Genomic DNA, 18,755 nt, shown 5'->3' with positions numbered 1-18,755 from the left:
ATAAACCTAATAAATTATAAATATAATAATAATAAATTATAAAATATATATAAACCTAATAAATTATAAATATAATAATAATAAATTATAAAATAATATATAAAAAAAAAATAATAATAATAATTATTATTATAATATTATAAATATTATGTTTATTTTTATTAACAAATGTTTCTATTTATTATTTAAGCCAATTCCAAATGGATTGTTTAGTATTAGAATTTTTTATTCTCAATTTTATTAGAACAAAAATTGATATAAATAAATTATTAGTAAGCATAGTGTTATAATCGTGTACAATATTGTCCGATCGTCCAATAGAAGGAAAAAATCAATATTCAGGATGATACTCGAACCTTCGAAGTATAATATTATCAAATAAATTGAAGGAAAGCCATTGCAGAAGAATTTATACTCATTTTCTGCGTATCTTTGCTAAGTCTCATTTTACCTTTCTTATTTTTAAGAATGAATTTCTTTATTCTGCACAAAATTAATTATTCATTAAGATTATATTCTTATTCCTTATGATTGCTGCTATAATGTAAATTTAAATAAAAAAAAAAATTCGAATAAAAATTGAAAAAGAAATGGTTTGCGCTTAAAGTTGAATTATGGAAAATTGTCAACTTTCTTTTCGATGTTTTTCATTTTTTTTTGTTTGTTTTCAATTAGTAAATATGTAAATATTATTATAATTTTAGTTTCAACTATAACTACCGATGTGCAGAATAACGTGCAAAAGTTACCTTATTTTTACTTAATCAATTACGAAAAATTATTTATATTCGATTTTGATTATCAATTTGAAAAGAAAAATATTTTCTCTGTTAGAATATTTTCTATTATATTTTTAAAATGTACATTCCATTCCTATGAGAAAAAAAGCATCGAGTTTGTTCCAAAATGAGCCCCTTGTAAGATCATCGATTTATTATTTTTATTATCAAAATAGAAAGAAAGCTTGAATAATAAAACACCTGTTGAAAAATGTGCTCGTAAATATTAAAAGATTGAAATTTGTTATTAATCTCGAAGATAAATTGCAATTTACAAATTGACCTGAAACTGTCGAACTGTTTTTTAGGAAATGACGCGCCGATAAAAATATTATCCGTGCATCTCTCGGATTATCTTCCGACGATTTCGGTCGATTAATCGCAAATTCGAAAAAGTTTGACCAAAACTCCTTGTGATGGCCTTCCCTTCGTATTCCGGTTCGGATCAATACTTTCGTCAACCACTTGACAAAAGAAAAGCTCGTGGAGAATGGAAAGCTTTCTCGGTAATGTTATTATCAACATTAACATTGCTATACGAATCATCATCATCATCACACCGTTAACATAATATTCACAAACATAATAATTTCAAGTATACAATACGCTTTATGTGTATTCAAATTTGTATAGCCTGTTATTGTTTTAGGAAGTGTCAAATATTTAAACGAAAAAAATATCGTTATTATATATTATTATATAAACATTGAACAAATTTTTGGTTATTAAATCAAGTTTTAGGAAAAACAAATAATGTTCTAGGACGTGTCAAATATTAAAACGATATTAAGAACAAATTTTTGATTATTAAGGGGGGAAATACGTGTAAAACGATGTTTTCATTGTGATTTTCATGAATTTTTTTAACGTATTAAAAATTTATGTTACTTATTAATATTATAAGGTCATTTTACACATATATTTGAGAACATATTCCGAAATTTTTAAAGATTTATCTCGAAAACTAGCGGAGATATCAGCTGTCACGTATTTTAGGTTGCCATCCGACTGAGCAGTTTGTGTACATCTTGAAAGCCACAATTTTTATCAGAATCGATTACAAAGAAAATTACTCTTTTTTATATGTGTATCTTCTATTTGAACCTCATTTCCCTAGAAAAAATGAAAATTTGTGTTTTTTAGAGAGGTGTGAACATAAAGCATGATTTTTTACTATTTTTTCATATATTTTTCATTATAAAAAAAATACTTTAAACAAAGATATCGCTTAGGATTGCGGTTCAAATAGAGCGTAATTATATAAAGAAACTATATTCAACATTTTAAAATGATTGGTTAAAAACTTTGTAAGCTAGAGTGTACACAAATCCGAAAAAAGTTGTTTCGAGAAAAACGCGTCTGAAAAAAGCTCGACCGTTCCGTATTACATGCCACGCGTTCCAACAATTGAACGACGGCCGCTGACTTAATCGTTTATAACTTTTGAACGACTTGAATTTTTGACTAGAAATTTTATGACTATATTTTTTAATAGTTTTACAAGCGATTTATAAAAAAAAATTGAATTTTTTGAAGCTTCTACACGTATTTCCTCCTTAAATCAAATTTTAGGGAAAAACAAATGAAATCTTTGCGGAAGATGGATAAAATATTCTTATGATGTAATTGAGAAGTATTACGATGCACGAAGTTATTCTTTTAAATGTAACATATAACCACTTCAGTTGTTGTTCCTGTTATTACATGAATTATGGATTACATTTGTGTGTTGGAACGAGTTTGTTATCATTAACCCATTTGCATTGGAGACCCAAATACGCAACTAACTTCATAAATCCGAGATGCTCAACTCTGACACAGTCTCCCATAATGTCGTGTATTTTATTTTACTACGTAAAATGAAATTTTTACGAAAATTTGTATTTCAAATGAGAAATTTTAATCAAGCTTTCCCGGCAAAAGGCAGGAAACGTCGGAAGAACGATTGAAATAATCTAATTTACTGATGATACACTAATAGGTTCAAATTGCTTCACGTATTGTTCACTAAATGCGTGCGGAATATGAATTAATGGTTTGCGTGATACTGAACTGTGAAATTCATACTTGTGACGTTTCGTTTACCGTTATCAATACAATGTTATGATTATTAGTATTATTACTACCTGTTGTCGGGTTACTAGGTTCAACATGATTGATCATATACCACTTTCTTCTTAATATTCGTTTGTTTCAGTAACATTGGAACTAGGTCGTAACACTATAGTATGGTCACGTTCCTCAGTCAAGTACCCCTTTAGGGTTCCTTTTACTCTGGGATGATAGAACTTATTGTAGCTTCTTTTGCTCACGAAACGTACACTTATTTTATCGTGAGAGCCCTAGAGATTGATCGAATATGTAAGAAATTTGGCGAAATTTATATATAATAAAATTTAAATTAACAATAAATTAAGGGGGGAAATACGTGTAAAATGTATGATTTTTATGAATTTTTTTAACGTATTAAAAATTTATGTTATTTATTAATATTATAAGGTCATTTTACACATATATTTGAGAACATATTCCGAAATGTTTAATTTAAAGATTTATCTCGAAAACTAGCGAAGATATCAGCTGTCACGCATTATAGGTTGCCATCCGACTGAGCAGTTTGTGTACATCTTGGAAGCCACAATTTTTATTAGAAATCGATTACAAAGAAAAATTACTTTTTTTTATATGTGTATCTTCTATTTGAACCTCATTTCCCTAGAAAAAAATGAAAATTTGTGTTTTTTAGAGAGGTGTGAACATAAAGCATGATTTTTTACTATTTTTTCATATATTTTTCATTATAAAAAAAATACTTTAAACAAGGATATCGCTTAGGATTGAGGTTCAAATAGAGCGTAATTATATAAAGAAACTATATTCAACATTTCAAAATGATTGGTTAAAAACTTTGTAAGCTACAGTGTACACAAATCCGAAAAAAGTTGTTTCGAGAAAAACGCGTCTGAAAAAAGCTCGACCGTTTCGTATTACATGCCACGCGTTCCGACACTTGAACGACGGCCGCTGACTTAATCGTTTATAACTTTTGAACGACTTGAATTTTTGACTAGAAATTTTATGACTATATTTTTTAATAGTTTTACAAGCGATTTACAAAAAAAAATTGAATTTTTTGAAGCCTCTACACGTATTTCACTCCGTTAATAAAAAGTAATTTTATAGATATAAAATAAAGAAGAAATTTGGAAAAATTTGGGCAATTATTATACCTAGGGAATAAATATTAAACTAAAGTAAATATATCAATTTTAAGAACATAAAGTTGACTAATATAATTTGAATAAAAATAAACCAAAGCTTTGTTAGTAATAATAATTGTTTTGTTTATCCCCCGATCACGGTGATTAATCAAGATTCAATTATATTTTAAAATTAAACTTACCAAAATAGTTTATGTATAATCTTTATGTATAATTTACGTGTATCTTATCATTTGAATATTTTGCAAATCATTCTAATAACTAACATTTAATTCATATTTCGTTCAGTAACAAGAATAGTAAAAAATCTTTCATTTATAACAATGAGAGGTGTTGCAAATTATTGTAATAACAAATTAATTTGAACTAATATTTAATTCATATTTCGTTTAATAACAAGAATAGTAAAAAGAATCTTCCATTTATAACAATGAGAGGTTATGTTCGTGCTTAATTCTTCTCACTTATGTAAAAATAATACTTCGTTTATTTCGCCTAAAAGATATAATTTATTAATCTACAAATTAAATGGTTATTTAATTAAAGTTTTTCTAACTTTCATATTTTATATGACGTGAAAATAAGAACAAAATGATTTATTTAGGACACACCTTGTATATAATATAATCATATTTTTCAACGTGTGTGAATTCGAAAAGAACGATTTTGTTTTAAAATTGTTTTACCAATGAACTTGATCAGATGTAAAAACAATAATTCTTTTTAATAATTACACGTCAATCCAATGTTTTTTTAATTTTCTTTGTTAATCTTTTTACATTTATTTTGTTTCAGAATCATGAGTACAGTGGATATGGAGACGAGCCACGGCGTAAAAGGTACGATCCTTTTTCTTTATATTTATACATACATTTTTTGATGCATTATTATTATTATTATTATTATTATTATTATTATTATTATTATTATTATTATTATTATTAAATAATAACAGATATAATTTTTTGTACTATTAAATTTGATTATTGTAGAATGTTAAATCGTGTTGTTATATTATAAGTTTACTTTTGCAAAATGTTTTTTTTTTTGAATACGAAAAGAGAAACTATTAGTATAATAGATAGATTATACTATTATTTTTTTATTTATTACAATTTTACATATATATATGTAGTTTTTATATGTATTATTTACATATATATAATTTTACAATTTTATTACAATTATTCCATTTTTTTTTAAAGTTATATACAAAATTATATACAATTTATGAATGATACAATTTATATATTTATAATTTATATATTTTATAATTTAATATTTTATTATAATTACATAATAATAAAAATTCTATTATAATTATATAATAATAAAAATTATATTATAATTATATAATATTACAAATTTTATTAATTATATTATAATAAAAATTGATTTAATATAAATAATTATTTTATATAATTTATATCATAATTAAAATATATATTTATATAATTTATTATAATAAATTGATCTCAGGTTGATATTGCATTACGTGACTTTTGTATTAAAAGTTCGATTAATTCAAGAAATATCCTCGTTTTCGTTGATCAATTCCAGTCATGCACGAGTAAATATTCTTTTTTTTCTTTTTTTTTCTTTTCTCTCTCTCTCTCTTTTATTCTTGTCAGAATTGATTGGTAAAGTTCCACGTTATACGTCACTTTAATTATGTCATGGTTCTATCGAATGTCGTTATCACATTGATTATCAGTTGCTCGGTAAATTGTCTCGTTAATGGAGTATTGTTTTTATGAATCGATTCGCATGCTTTTCAGAGCTTTTCGTTGTATACCTTCCAAATATGGTGGTAAAGTGTGCCCTTGTTCGAGTTACACAAATTAAGGAATCAAAGCTTTCTTTATTTCGTCCAATATACTCGTGATGGAATGTTGTAATCTTTCTTCAAATACTTTTTCTATTGTTTATAAAAGGGGGAATGGCTTTTTGTCTTTTTTTACAAAGCTATTTCAATTTCGAAGATTTTTAAATACGACTTTTAGATAACTCGAAATAAGAAAAATGAAAAATATAAATTTTACTCATACAAAAGTAATCGAATACTTTCATTTATTTCAATAATTCAAATTACATACATTCTTTTTTTTTCTTTTTTCTAGCAATAAATTACATTCTTCTACGATAAAAATCTGACTTTAAATTTGTTTTAAAATGAAAAAGAAAAAGAAGAAAATATGAAAAAGAAATAAACGTTGTAATTTTTGTAATATATTTAAAAAAAAAGAAAAACAAAAACTTGATTAGATTATACAAGAGCATCAATTGTTCTCAGCATAAATTTGCTTAATACTTTACCCACGAACGTGTTGAGAAAAAGTAACGTAACGGAGAAAATTTAGCCAAGGGGAAAAAATAATACGGAAAAAAAGAAAATGAGGAGGAAAAATAAAAGGATTTCCCTAATTTACGTCGGAAGGACGTACCTTTTTGTTTTGTTTTTTTTTTTTTTTTTTTTTTTTTTAAATTCTACCAAGGTAAATTTCTCGAGCGTTAACGAGTAGACCAGTCTTAGAATTAATGGAGATGCAATTCATCAAATTTTCTTGATTCACCGCGATAACTCGCTCGCGGCAACTTAAAATATTTTGCAGAAAGAAATAGAAGATGAGAGGGTAAGGGAAAATAGGGGCAGGGAAGGAGGAGGGTGGACAAGGACGAGAAAACATAATTTACGTTTTGCGTAATTGCTACATTCTAGAAGAGAGCATAACTGCTTTTGAAATATTCTTACAAAGTGGAGAAGAAAAAATGTTCGAGAAAGTTAATAAAAAGTTCTCGGGTATATTTGTATTTTTTTTTTGAAATTCTTTACTAAAAAAAAAAGAAAATGTATGTATATTACACTCATTTGTTTTAAGATTCGAAAGTTTCCCTTTTTATATATATATAAAATAAAACAAAAAAAATAAAATAAAATATAAAATAAAAAATATAAAATAAAATATATAATAAAAAATATAAATAAAATATAATAATAATAAAATAAAATAATAATATATAATAATATAAAAAAATATATAATATATCATATAAAATATATAGAAACATATATATATATAAAATAATAATATAAAATAAAAATAAATAATAATAATATTATTATTATTATAGTATGATACTTATTTAATCCTGTGTAATTTCATATTATTTTTGACTAAATATAATAATTATATAATTTGAGTAAAAATTGTTTCTAGTATTATTTATATATATGTTGTAATTTATTTATTAGTATAAATTATTTTCAAATAGTATTAACAGTTTTTAGAATATAAATATGTATGCATACATTCGAACCTATTGAAAATTGTTAAAACGAATAATTCGTTCTTTTTTTCTATCAAAATCGTATTAAGGAAAAATAAAAATTGATGGGGAAAACATTTGTGTTATATGAGACTTGTCCAAGTTTATTAAATTGTGCCATATGCAAACCGTGTTAGAAGAATATTATATTATAGGTAGGCTGACGCAATTTTCACACCGTGTTATATCAATTCTATGCATTTAGAATGTCGAGTTATAAAAGGTTGTGTGTGTGTATATATATGTTATATATCCCATATAAAAAAAATTTACTTATAATATAGTAAGTAAATTAAAAAAAAATAAATATTATTAAAAAAATTATTAATTATATTATACAATAAATATTATTTATATATAAAAAATTTAAAATACGTAATATTAAAAAAATCATCGATATAAATTTTATTCAATTTATAATTATTTTTAAAAATTTATTTACAATTATATAAACAAAATTTTTTTTTCAGATAAAAGTTATTCGTTTTTTTTTTCTCTTTTTTCTTCTTTATTATTTTATTTATATTTTAGTTTTTTTTGTTGTTAATTTAATTTGTTATATTTTATTACGTTATTTTTCCTTTTTTTTTTTTTATTTTTATTTATAGAATATGGTGATAAAATTTTATTCAATTTTATTTAATTTATAATTATTTTTAATAATTTATTTACAATTGTATAAACAAAATTTGTTATCAGACAAAAGTTATTTGTTCTTTTTTTTTTTCTTCTTTTTTTTTCTTTATTATTTTATTTATATTTTGGTTTTTTTTGTTGTTTATTTTATTTGTTATATTTTATTACGTTATTTGTTCTTTTATTTTTTTATTTTTATTTATAGAATATGGTGGTAAAATTTGATAGTAAAATCTGGGTCAGACTGTATATAACAAATAATAATACATAAGTTGTGTAAACACGTATAAAGGAAGCTTTTAGAGTGAATTTCAATTGGCATATATTAATCAAAAGCAAGTTACGGTAATCGAGTGAAATAGTTATCGATAGAAGAGCAAAACAACATTGGGTTCGCGTGATGGGTCTCTTTGTTTCTCTCTCTCTCTCTCTCTCTCTCTTTCTCTTTCTTTCTTTTTTAGAAAATCGATGAGTGAAGGGACGTTCGTGTCGTTATCGAGAATCGCTAGAGGTGGTAGTTGGTGTCGTTTGGATGCGGCTGCACGCTCTCTTAGTTTAATATCGTCTTGGTTGGCTTTGATTTGTTGCTTTCACTTTGTTCTCATTCATAAAACTGGAACTATCTTATATCTATTTTATCCGAACGTTTATCGATAAAATTCATCTTAAAGCTATTTGTTATCGTATTTATTACACGAAAAGCTTTCTTGTCAATTTATTTTTACTCACGTTTAACATATTTAATAATTTTTATTCAAAAATCATTTTTATATCACCTTACATCACGATTTTCGATATATTTTTTATATTCATATTATTATTTAAGCCGTTCAGTGCACATCGATTAACTCCACTTTTTGAAAAATCTTAAATTCATGTGTCAAAGCACTATGTAGTATAGTCATAACTTTTTATATTTATAATAACTTTCCTGAATAATAAAGATTAACACCATTAAACGGCAAAATTGTTGGTGTGGCCATTGAAAAATAAGTAAATTTATTTCAGAAACCATTTTGATTATTTTTTGGCTATTAATTTTTGTTAATTTTATACACCGTTAAATGAAAGCTATATCTGTATTTATGCATTCTACATTATATATGTGAATTTATATTATAACAGGATTTTTAAAAATCAATGTACATTATTTCATCGCGTTTCTCGACTTTTTGTTTTATGGAATTAATCGATGTGTGCACTGAACGGCTCATTTATATGGATATATTTATACAATTATTATTTATATTTTATATTGTTTTTATATATTTTATTTTTTATATTATTTATATACATTATATTTTTTTTATATTCATACGTATAAATTAATGATTTAATATATTAATTATTTGTTGTTTTTGTTTAGAGAGGATAATAACAAGCCGAATCACGTTCTTCTATTTACAATCATCAATCCTGTATATCCTATCACTGTGGTAAGTAATAACAATTATTTTCAATCATTAACAAACAAAATATTCATCGTAAAATTATTTTCTTGAATTTTCTTTTCAACGAAAAACGACGAATCTTTGTGTGGTTAGAAATTTTGCGTAGAAATGAATTTTATAAAAAGGAAAAAAATAACTTTTTTTCTATAATAATAACAATAAAATCGTTACGAAGATCGTTCAAATTTTGATATTACAATCACCACAACTACATAGAATTGATGTATTCTATTAAAATTATCGATTGTACGAAATTTGTTAGCAAAACGAGCTCTACCAAACAAAAAATATTTTAATCGGGTTTTTTGAATGCTTCAAATGGCAACATCAAAAAAATAACAACAAAAATAAGGGTTGTTAAAGGGTGCTGTCCTTGCAGTTTTATAAAGTGAATGCTTTTGAATATGCACTTTGAAAGAGAAATGACGTTATTGGTACGTGAGAAAAGGGCATAAGCGTGTTAGAACGTGTTTACACATTGTTAAGAAGAAAATGATGATCAATAAATTCTCAAATATGTCTAACTGTATAAAAAGAAATTAATTTATTATTCCATTATAATCGGAAGAATATATATACCATATTGTATCAAATAGTATTATTGATATAAGTGAGTAAACAGAATTCGCTCGGGTGTATTATTTATTATTTGTTCGATTTATTTCCATTTTCTATCTTCAATTATCCTACAATTTTGATGACGACAAGCATCGTCGCGTTGATTTGTCCTAGCTCTTTTAAAAGCATTTAACATTTATTTCTGTATTTTTTTTTTTTTATTTTTCCTATTTGCACGTACTATTATATTTCACTAACATCTCGAAAGAACTGGTAATACAAACAATCAACGAAGATTGGAAAGAACTCTCGGAATCTATAAAAGTCCAGAAGAATATCTTGATGGAACTCATACAATTTTGTTTCGAATCTAGCTACTTCCAGTTCAACTGGTCTTTTTATCAACAACTTGATAGTTCTAGCATGAGTAATCCAGCAAGCCCAGTGCTAGCCAATCTAATAATGAACTACATACTAAAAAAGATTGAAGACATGTTACCCATTTCAGTTCCATTCTTAAAGATTTATGTTTGTGGGGTGCGAGCGCTTCCAAGCCAAATACTTAAATAGGCATTCGTGAGGAGATTGGACGGTGGGCCCTGAATAGCTCAATGGTTAAAGAGCAGTCGCCCGGAAAGCGGAAGATCCGGGTTCGAGTCCCGGTCCAGTCAGTCCAACGGCCCAATTTTTTCACGAATCCTACAAATGGGGATTCAGTCGAGATGGAAGGTTTGCTTCGTGTCACACTTCTACGACCATGCAACAACGAGAGAAAAATAATTAAGTGAACCAAAAAATACTTCAAAAGTAATTAATTGAATCAAAAGGAGGTTAGGCGATAGTAGCGACGCTGAACGATTGGCTGGGGAACTAGGCAGACGGCCTTTAAGGGGTTATACGCAGTTGCGAGGCTCGAAAAAGACGTATTTTCATGAATTTTTTATAGAAACAGTTTTTATTTCTCAAACAAAAGTGATGGTAATTCAAATAGAGCCAACTTTTGAGAATACAATAGCGCGTCGATTATGTAAAATATTAATCTGCACCGCTCCTGTAGATGATTTCCTGAACGTCCTCTAAAAAAAGACGTTTGGCGGTGATCTTCATTTTGGCAATTTGGATTATTGAAATTAAAAAATATGGTGGATTCTTTTAAAGGATAGATTAATGCAGGTATTAACGAGAGGAATTTTAAAAATTTTGATTTTTGACAAAATGGCGTCTATTTGAAAAAAGTTGTTGTTTTTGACTAAAATTTTCGCTCTAAATTGTAAAAAAAAATAGTAATAATTTTTTTAAATCTTATTCCTCTCGATAATACCCGAGGAATATATCTAAGAATATTGTGTAAAAATATAAGACAAATCGGTTGAGTTATTTCTGAGAAATCGAGATCACCGACTTTGAAAATACCGTTTTGAGAAAAACGCGTTTAAAGTTTCAAAGAGACGTTTACACATAGTTAAAAATTTTTGTTTGCAGCTTACATGAAGTGAAGAATATTTGTCGGATCGATTTGAAATTTTCAGAGAATATACTTAAATATATGTACATTCCGAAAATAAAAAAAAAATCGATTTTTTTTAAATTCTAACTGCGTATAACCCCTTAAGCGCCCAGCAATGCGTTCAGGATTAAAGACGTGTAGTAAAACGTATACGACGAAGAAGGATAGATGGTTCAAGGAAGAAGTTTTCTAATGACGGAACATTTGGGGTCGAATGTTGTTGCAGGGGCGTAGAATGTGGGATGCGAGCGCCTCCAAGCCAAACACTTGAATAGGCATTCGTAAAGAGATTGGACGGTGGGCCGTGGATAGCTCAATGGTTAAAGAACAATCGCCCGGAAGATCCGGGTTCGAGTCCCGGTCCAGTCAATCCAACGGCCCGATTTTTTCACGAATTCTACATGTTAATGACAATTATCACAGCAATACCTAAGGAATTGAATTGACCAAACACTTAAGACCTTCAATAGTATAAATAAAAATATCCAATTTACAATCAAGGTAGAGAACAATGGAACCTTACCATTCTTAGATATGATTATCATAAGAAATGAAGATGGTTCCATTTTAATGAATTGGTATGTTAAACCTACAAGTTCTGGTAGATGCGTGAATTACAATTCGAACCATCCATCATTAAAGGTCATTAAAGGTTTATTAGTTAGAACAGTAACATTAAGTAGGGAGAAATTCCATATCGAAAATATGAGAAGAATTGAGTCTATTTTAAAAAATAATAATTTTCCCACGAGTCTCATTCACATGGTGTTTAATAAGTTTAGAATAGACAAGGATCATCATGTAAAAGATCTGAGTAATAATAAAAAAATCATTAAGTTCCATTTGATTAAACCTCTGTCGAATAAAATAAATAAATGTTTTAAAAACACTAATGTCAAACTACCTTTTTATAACTTAGTGAAAATAAATTCTATTTATACAAAATTAAAGGACAAGGTTGATAAACTAAATCAATTGAACTTAGTGTACAAAATACCATGTGAATGTGACAAGTGTTATACAGGACAAACAAAACAGAAACTCAAAAAAAGATTAGACCAACATAGGAATGACTGTAAACCTACTAATGCACAAAAAACTAATACCACTCACAGTGACTCACGAAAATATTTGAACATTTAACTTGATATATTTTATTAATTTTAATAATCATATTATAGAACACTTAGTGAGGTATTATTAATATTGAATGAAGGTATATCTCTGTAGATTATACAGGTATAGTTTCAAGCAAATTAAAATATATATTTAATAGTTATGATTTATTTCTTACAAACGTAACGATTGTTGAAGCAACAGAAGTATTTGGACAGAGAGAGAGATAATTATGAAGTTTTTAATATTTAGTAGGACCACCTTCAGCACGAATAACATCTTGTAAGCGATTGTGCATACTCTTTAATAAATTTTTCGTAATACTTAGTGATATGGAGCTCCATACTTCGAGTACTTTGTCTTTTAAACTTGTTTTTGATGTTATATTAAATTTTTGTAATTCTTTTTCTATTAATGCTCATAGATGTTCAATCGTTTTAATATTAGGGCTTTATGGTGGTGTTATTATTAAATATAAATAGATTTACGATTCATTACACACACATTATTAAAAAATCGAAATCTGAAGGAATTGTAGAAAATAAATATCGTTCAGGTTGACCAAAGAAGTTAACGGAACGAGAAGAAAGAGCTTTGATCCGTGAAATAAAAAAAAGTCCAACGATTGCTGCTACAAAACTTGCAACAATAGTTAACCAGAACTTTAAGAAAAATGTACATTCAGATTTATGTAGAAAAGTGCTACGTAAAAATGATTGTCATGTCAGGGTTCCCAGAAAGAAATTATATTATTTTGTGTGATTGTGTGAACACATCACATTAATGATATTAATAAGAAAAAAAGATTCAAATTCGCCAAAGAATTTATTAGCGAAGATGATTCTTTCTGGAATAAAAGTAATATTTTCAGATGAATCAAAATTTACCGTTTCTGCGTCAAATGGACGTAACTTTGTTTGGAAACAAGCAAATACGGAAATGGAAGTGAAAAATTTGTGTGCTACTGTGAAACACGGGGGTAGCTCAATTATGATCTATGGGTGTATAGCAGTAGGTGGCACCGGGAATTTCATCTTCATAGATGAAAAAATGAATAAATACAAATATTTAAATATTTTGAAACAAAATTTTGAAGGGAAGTGCAAGAAAATTGGGTATTTATGACGATTTTTACTTCCAACAGGATAATGATCCTAAACATACTGCAGGAATTGTAGTATGGATGGATAGTATATAATATTCCTTACATGTTAGTCACACTACCACAAAGCCCTGTTATTAATCTGATTAAAGATCTATGAGGAATAATAGGAAAAGAATTACAAACATTTAATATAACATCAAAAACAAGTTTGAAAAATAAAATATTCGAAGTATGGAGTTCAATATCAACAAGTATTACGAAAAATTTATTTTATAATCGCTTACAAGATGTTATTCGTGCTGAAGGTCGACCTACTAAATATTAAAGGCTTAAAAATTATCTGTCCAAATAATTTTGTGGCTTCAGCAATCGTTACGTTTGTCATAACTATTGTATATATATTTTAATTTGCTTGAAACTATACTTGTGTAATCTACAGATTCATACCTCCATCCAATATTAATAATATTTCAGTATAAGTGTTCTATAATATATTTATTATAATTAATAAAATATATCATGTGGTGAATGTTCAAATAATTTCGTGAGTCACTGTATATTTACGCTCATCATTGTAATGTTTTCTATATTTACAATTTATGTCAATGTATCACGTCATCTTATATTACTCATAATTCTCGCTGAGAATTGATTGTAAATTCATATAATTATAATAAAAATATATATATTTTGTGACAATGATAATAGTGTAAAATATATTTCTTTTCTTTTGATTTTTTATTTTATTTTATTGGTTTTTTGTTCATTTAGAGTAATTTTTTTATTCGTGAGAAAAAATATTTAAACGAAGAAGAATTTCAAGTTAAATTCACAGATTTAATTCTATCTGAAAATCTGATAGAAGAATCAGACGTAGTAGAATAAATGTAAGAACAATATGACAAAATTATGGATAACAGAGATATAATATTGTAGATAGTATAGAAAATTAAATCCCTTGTCGTATTTTGATGAGTATGACTCGTGATCAAAATTTCTAACCAAATGTTGAATATCACCAATCCGTCCGAATCGTGGTTTTAATATTGGGTCAGAGATATCGATTTGATTAAAAAATATAATTTATCGTTCCTTTTGTGAAACACCGAGAATTCAATTAATTCTTTAATAGTTTAGACAATAATACTTCTTCGAAACGTCGACTTTTTTTTCGAACATTTTTTTTAGTCAACTCTAGCCGAAATTTTTTGAACAATGAGTTAAATGATACGGCAAGGAAAAAAGAACTGGTGGGTGTACTTATGTACGCACGTAAGAAGTTATACTTCTTTGGCGTACCAAAACGAATATAACCTCAATAACCTCAAAAATAACTTCAAAAAAATAACCTAAAAAAAAATAATTATTTTTATTATTATTATTATTATTATTATTATTATAAATTTTCTTTTTACATAGAATATAATTGATAAAGAAACCTGTTCCCCCCTCCTTGCTTGATGATCGATAATATTCGCTAATGTAAGCCGATTATTTTTCTTTTATTATTATATTTTTATTCATTTATTTATTTATTTAATTTTATAAATATATATATAGCGTGACCAGGTAAAAAGAAGGAGGATTGGAAGTATGAGAAGATAAGCTACTAATTATTATTATTTATTTATTTATTTAACAAAAAAAAGAAAGGAAACATATTTTCAATAGATCGATATATTATATATATATTTATTTATTTATTTGTTTTATTTAATAATATTTTATTGACCCTAGAGCCTAGGCTCCCTAAAGGCCATTAATTACAGTAAAGTACAATATAATGTATAGATAAACAAAACAAAAATTAAAATTATGTAGTTATTAAACTTATCATTATATTAGTAGTAACGCACAGTAAGTAGATAAATGTAAAAGAAAAAAAAGAAAATAGTAAATAATACATAAATAAAAGTATAACAGTTCTATAATAGTGGTATAGTATATTGGTTCAAAGCATAAACATATGGTTTTAAAGAAAAAAAAAAAAAAAAAGAAATTAAATTAAATTAAATCGTAATTCACAAAACACGCTGAATATCTCTATCAATAAAGTAGGTATAACATCTTAATCTGAATTCTTTATAGTCACTTAGAGCTACGATATCTTCCGGTAGTTGATTCCACATACGAACAGCAGTAACCAAAAATGATTTGTCATAAGTCCTGGTTCTTGCATAAGGTAAACATAATACATCCAATTGCCTGACAGCACGACCACGAACAGAAGTAAGAATACTAAAGTTCGTTCTTAATATTTTGTCGTGCTGAAGACGCATATTTATATATATATATATAAATAAGAATAAAAAAATATCAAAATGTCGATATCAGTCCACACTAAATATAAGGAAGATATATCGAATTAATTTATGCGTCAACGGCCATGGCGCGGTGATAGAACTACTTCCCGCTCGATCATTTAAGTTAAAGCAGCGCTGAGTACTATTAGTACTTGGATGGGTGACCCGCTTGAGAAAAAAAAAGAGGAAGAAGAAGAGAAGACGACGACTTCATGTCATAAATTTGAAATCGCTTTGCCGCGCATCTCAAATACCGACAAACTTCGTGGTATCAATTTTTACCATGTCGCTCGGAAAAAAATCACTCCCATCACATTTTCCCAAACGCGCCAAAATAAGTATAACCTCGAAAACATGAAAAAGAATATGGTGGAGGAAGTGACCAATCGATGATCGCGAAATTCAAATGCGCAAACGAAGAACGCGTAAAAACGGATTATTAGGGGAAAAAGAGGAAAGGAGGTGGGGGGAGGGAAATCTATGCAGATAAAACTATGTAGATTTGTAAAAGAAACCTTGGAATGTATGATAAGTAAATGCAAATAATCGAACAGAATACAAAATTTAAACCAGATGTGTAAGGTGTTTCAGGAATAAAAAAAAGATAGGGACGAGAATTGAATGTGGAAAAAATATTCCGTAGAAATAGAATTGAATATTATATCGAAGACGCGAATCGAATAAATCAAAATCAAAATGAAAATAAGTATCAACACGTAATTATAGAATTTATTTAACGATTATAGAATAGTTTTATAGAACGTTGTATTTACTTTCACGCACGTAATTTTTGAGATTTTCGTTATTAATTTGAAATTAATTATTTTATCTAGCATGTACACACACCCACACATAAAACTGAACTATATGATATGGAATTGAAATATATATATATATATTTTTTGTAATTGAAATATATATATATTTTTTTGTTTTAAATAAATATGTATATATATATATATATATATTTTTTTTTTAATAAGTATGTATATATATTTTTTCTTGTTTTAAATAAATATATATATATATAAAGATTTAATCTACCAAATGAGGATTTTTTGTTCGCGATAATACCTAAAAATAATAACTGGATTGAATATCTTTTCCTTTTTATTATATCACCTGTAAATATATACGTGTAAATATACATGTGATCAAAACTATTAGGCAAACACGTGTCGTCCCTCTTGTGAAAATTGAAAAGCAAGAAAACAAAGATACATAGATACATCGTATACTATACATACATTTTATTGATGACAAACAAAATTGCTATTTATATTTTTGTTAGACGAGAATTCGAAATTGTTGTTTGAAATATTTTCTAATACGATATTGTTTACTCTATCGATGTAATAATTTAATACGTTTTAAAACGTTTGCTAATATTTCGTTAGTGAAAGTGATCAGCGTCAAGGGAAATATTATCTTCCTCTATTCGCATAAGTTTATTACGATTCAACCATATCGTTCTCAATAATTTTCACTGGTATATACTTGTGCTGCCTGTGTATGTGTGTATGTGTTAACTCGTACTTTTAGTCTGACAAATGTGTCCGCCGAGCAAATAATGACCCACTCTAAATCCCGTCCGTCCAAACGGCTAACGTTTACACCATTCCCAAATGATGATCTTCATTATGGTAACTACCGAATTATTATCATACACTTTAAGAGATGCAACTAAAATCCAACTAAAATGATCATCTCTTTTCATCCATAATTTGTCTATCGTTCACGTCCGAATTCCAAACAATTTTCACCTTCAAATTCCAAACAATTTTCACCTTCTCTCTCTCTCTCTCTCTCTCTCTCTTGTTTTTTTTTTACCTACGTTACTCGAATTCTAAATTCAATTTATCCAAAATTTTAAATCATTTCGTCTATTAAAATAATTTTCAAATTTGTCTGAATATCTTTGCTACAATAACTCGATTAGATTTCTCAAAATCCAATGTTTTTTTTGTCCTCTTCCATAGATATTATTATTTTTGAATACTTTTTGAAAGGAAACTTCTTAAAGGATGGTAACCATAAAATTTGATTAACCCCTTGACAAACAATGACGAGTCTGACCAAATCTGATACTTTATTGTAGTTTTCAATTAACGAAAACTTCATCGTAATGATGGTTTCATATGGTGTTTGTTTCATTCATCAGGCGAAGCTCGAAATTAAGTTCAGAACGAACCGAAGTTTGAAAGAAAAAGAAAAAATAAAATATACTAGAATTTGAAAAATTTGAGGTTTTTTCCCTTAGAAAATGAATTTTCTTACAGAATTTTTGACTTCGAATATTTCTTTTATATTTTTTTTTTTACCAAAGAGTATATTTAAAAAAAGAACGTCCTGATAAGTCAATTTTTGGCAAAGTTGAAGCTATTTGAAAGAAAAAAAGCTATTTTTTTTTTTTTTTTTAAAATTCATAATTTTTCTTTGGTTGGGTAAAAAAATTGGAAAAAATTCTCAGAGAGCTTTTCAATGGTGTAGAAAATGATAAAAAAGTTTCAGCCAAATCGGAAAGGGGTCGGGTTCAAAAGTGATCGATTTGACGTGGAATGCACCATATATATATAAAAAAAGTAATATACGTATAGTAAATAAAATTTATTCTTTTGAAAGTCATATATTATTTATTTATTCTTATTCCGCCCCTTTCGGGTTTGGAGGAAGAAAGTCATATATAAACAACTAGAATTTTAATTGAATTTCATAGAGGACAATGAACCAGTCTGACGGTGGTTTTGGAAGA

The 18,755-nt window shown here is 26.8% G+C and overlaps 1 protein-coding gene across 3 annotated transcripts in view; it reads left to right on the top strand.

Moving 5' to 3' along the window:
• LOC122518946 (heterogeneous nuclear ribonucleoprotein L) overlaps window positions 1-18,755 on the top strand; it is a 185,616-nt gene that overhangs the window by 28,718 nt on the left and 138,143 nt on the right. For 2 of the 3 annotated variants that reach the window (XM_043638087.1, XM_043638084.1), the window contains exons 1-3: window positions 1,088-1,285; window positions 4,796-4,839; window positions 9,330-9,399. In XM_043638087.1, the coding sequence (XP_043494022.1) occupies window positions 1,196-1,285; window positions 4,796-4,839; window positions 9,330-9,399 (204 nt within the window). In that variant the 5' untranslated portion in view covers window positions 1,088-1,195. Of the gene's footprint in view, window positions 1-1,087; window positions 1,286-4,795; window positions 4,840-9,329; window positions 9,400-18,755 lie in introns of those variants that run through there. The other variant, XM_043638085.1, reaches the window with a different exon arrangement.

The sequence above is a fragment of the Polistes fuscatus genome, unplaced genomic scaffold (assembly GCF_010416935.1).
Source record: "Polistes fuscatus isolate 324 unplaced genomic scaffold, CU_Pfus_HIC Scaffold27, whole genome shotgun sequence".
Lineage (NCBI taxonomy): Eukaryota > Metazoa > Arthropoda > Insecta > Hymenoptera > Vespidae > Polistes > Polistes fuscatus.
This window is presented reverse-complemented; position numbering and strand designations above follow the sequence as displayed.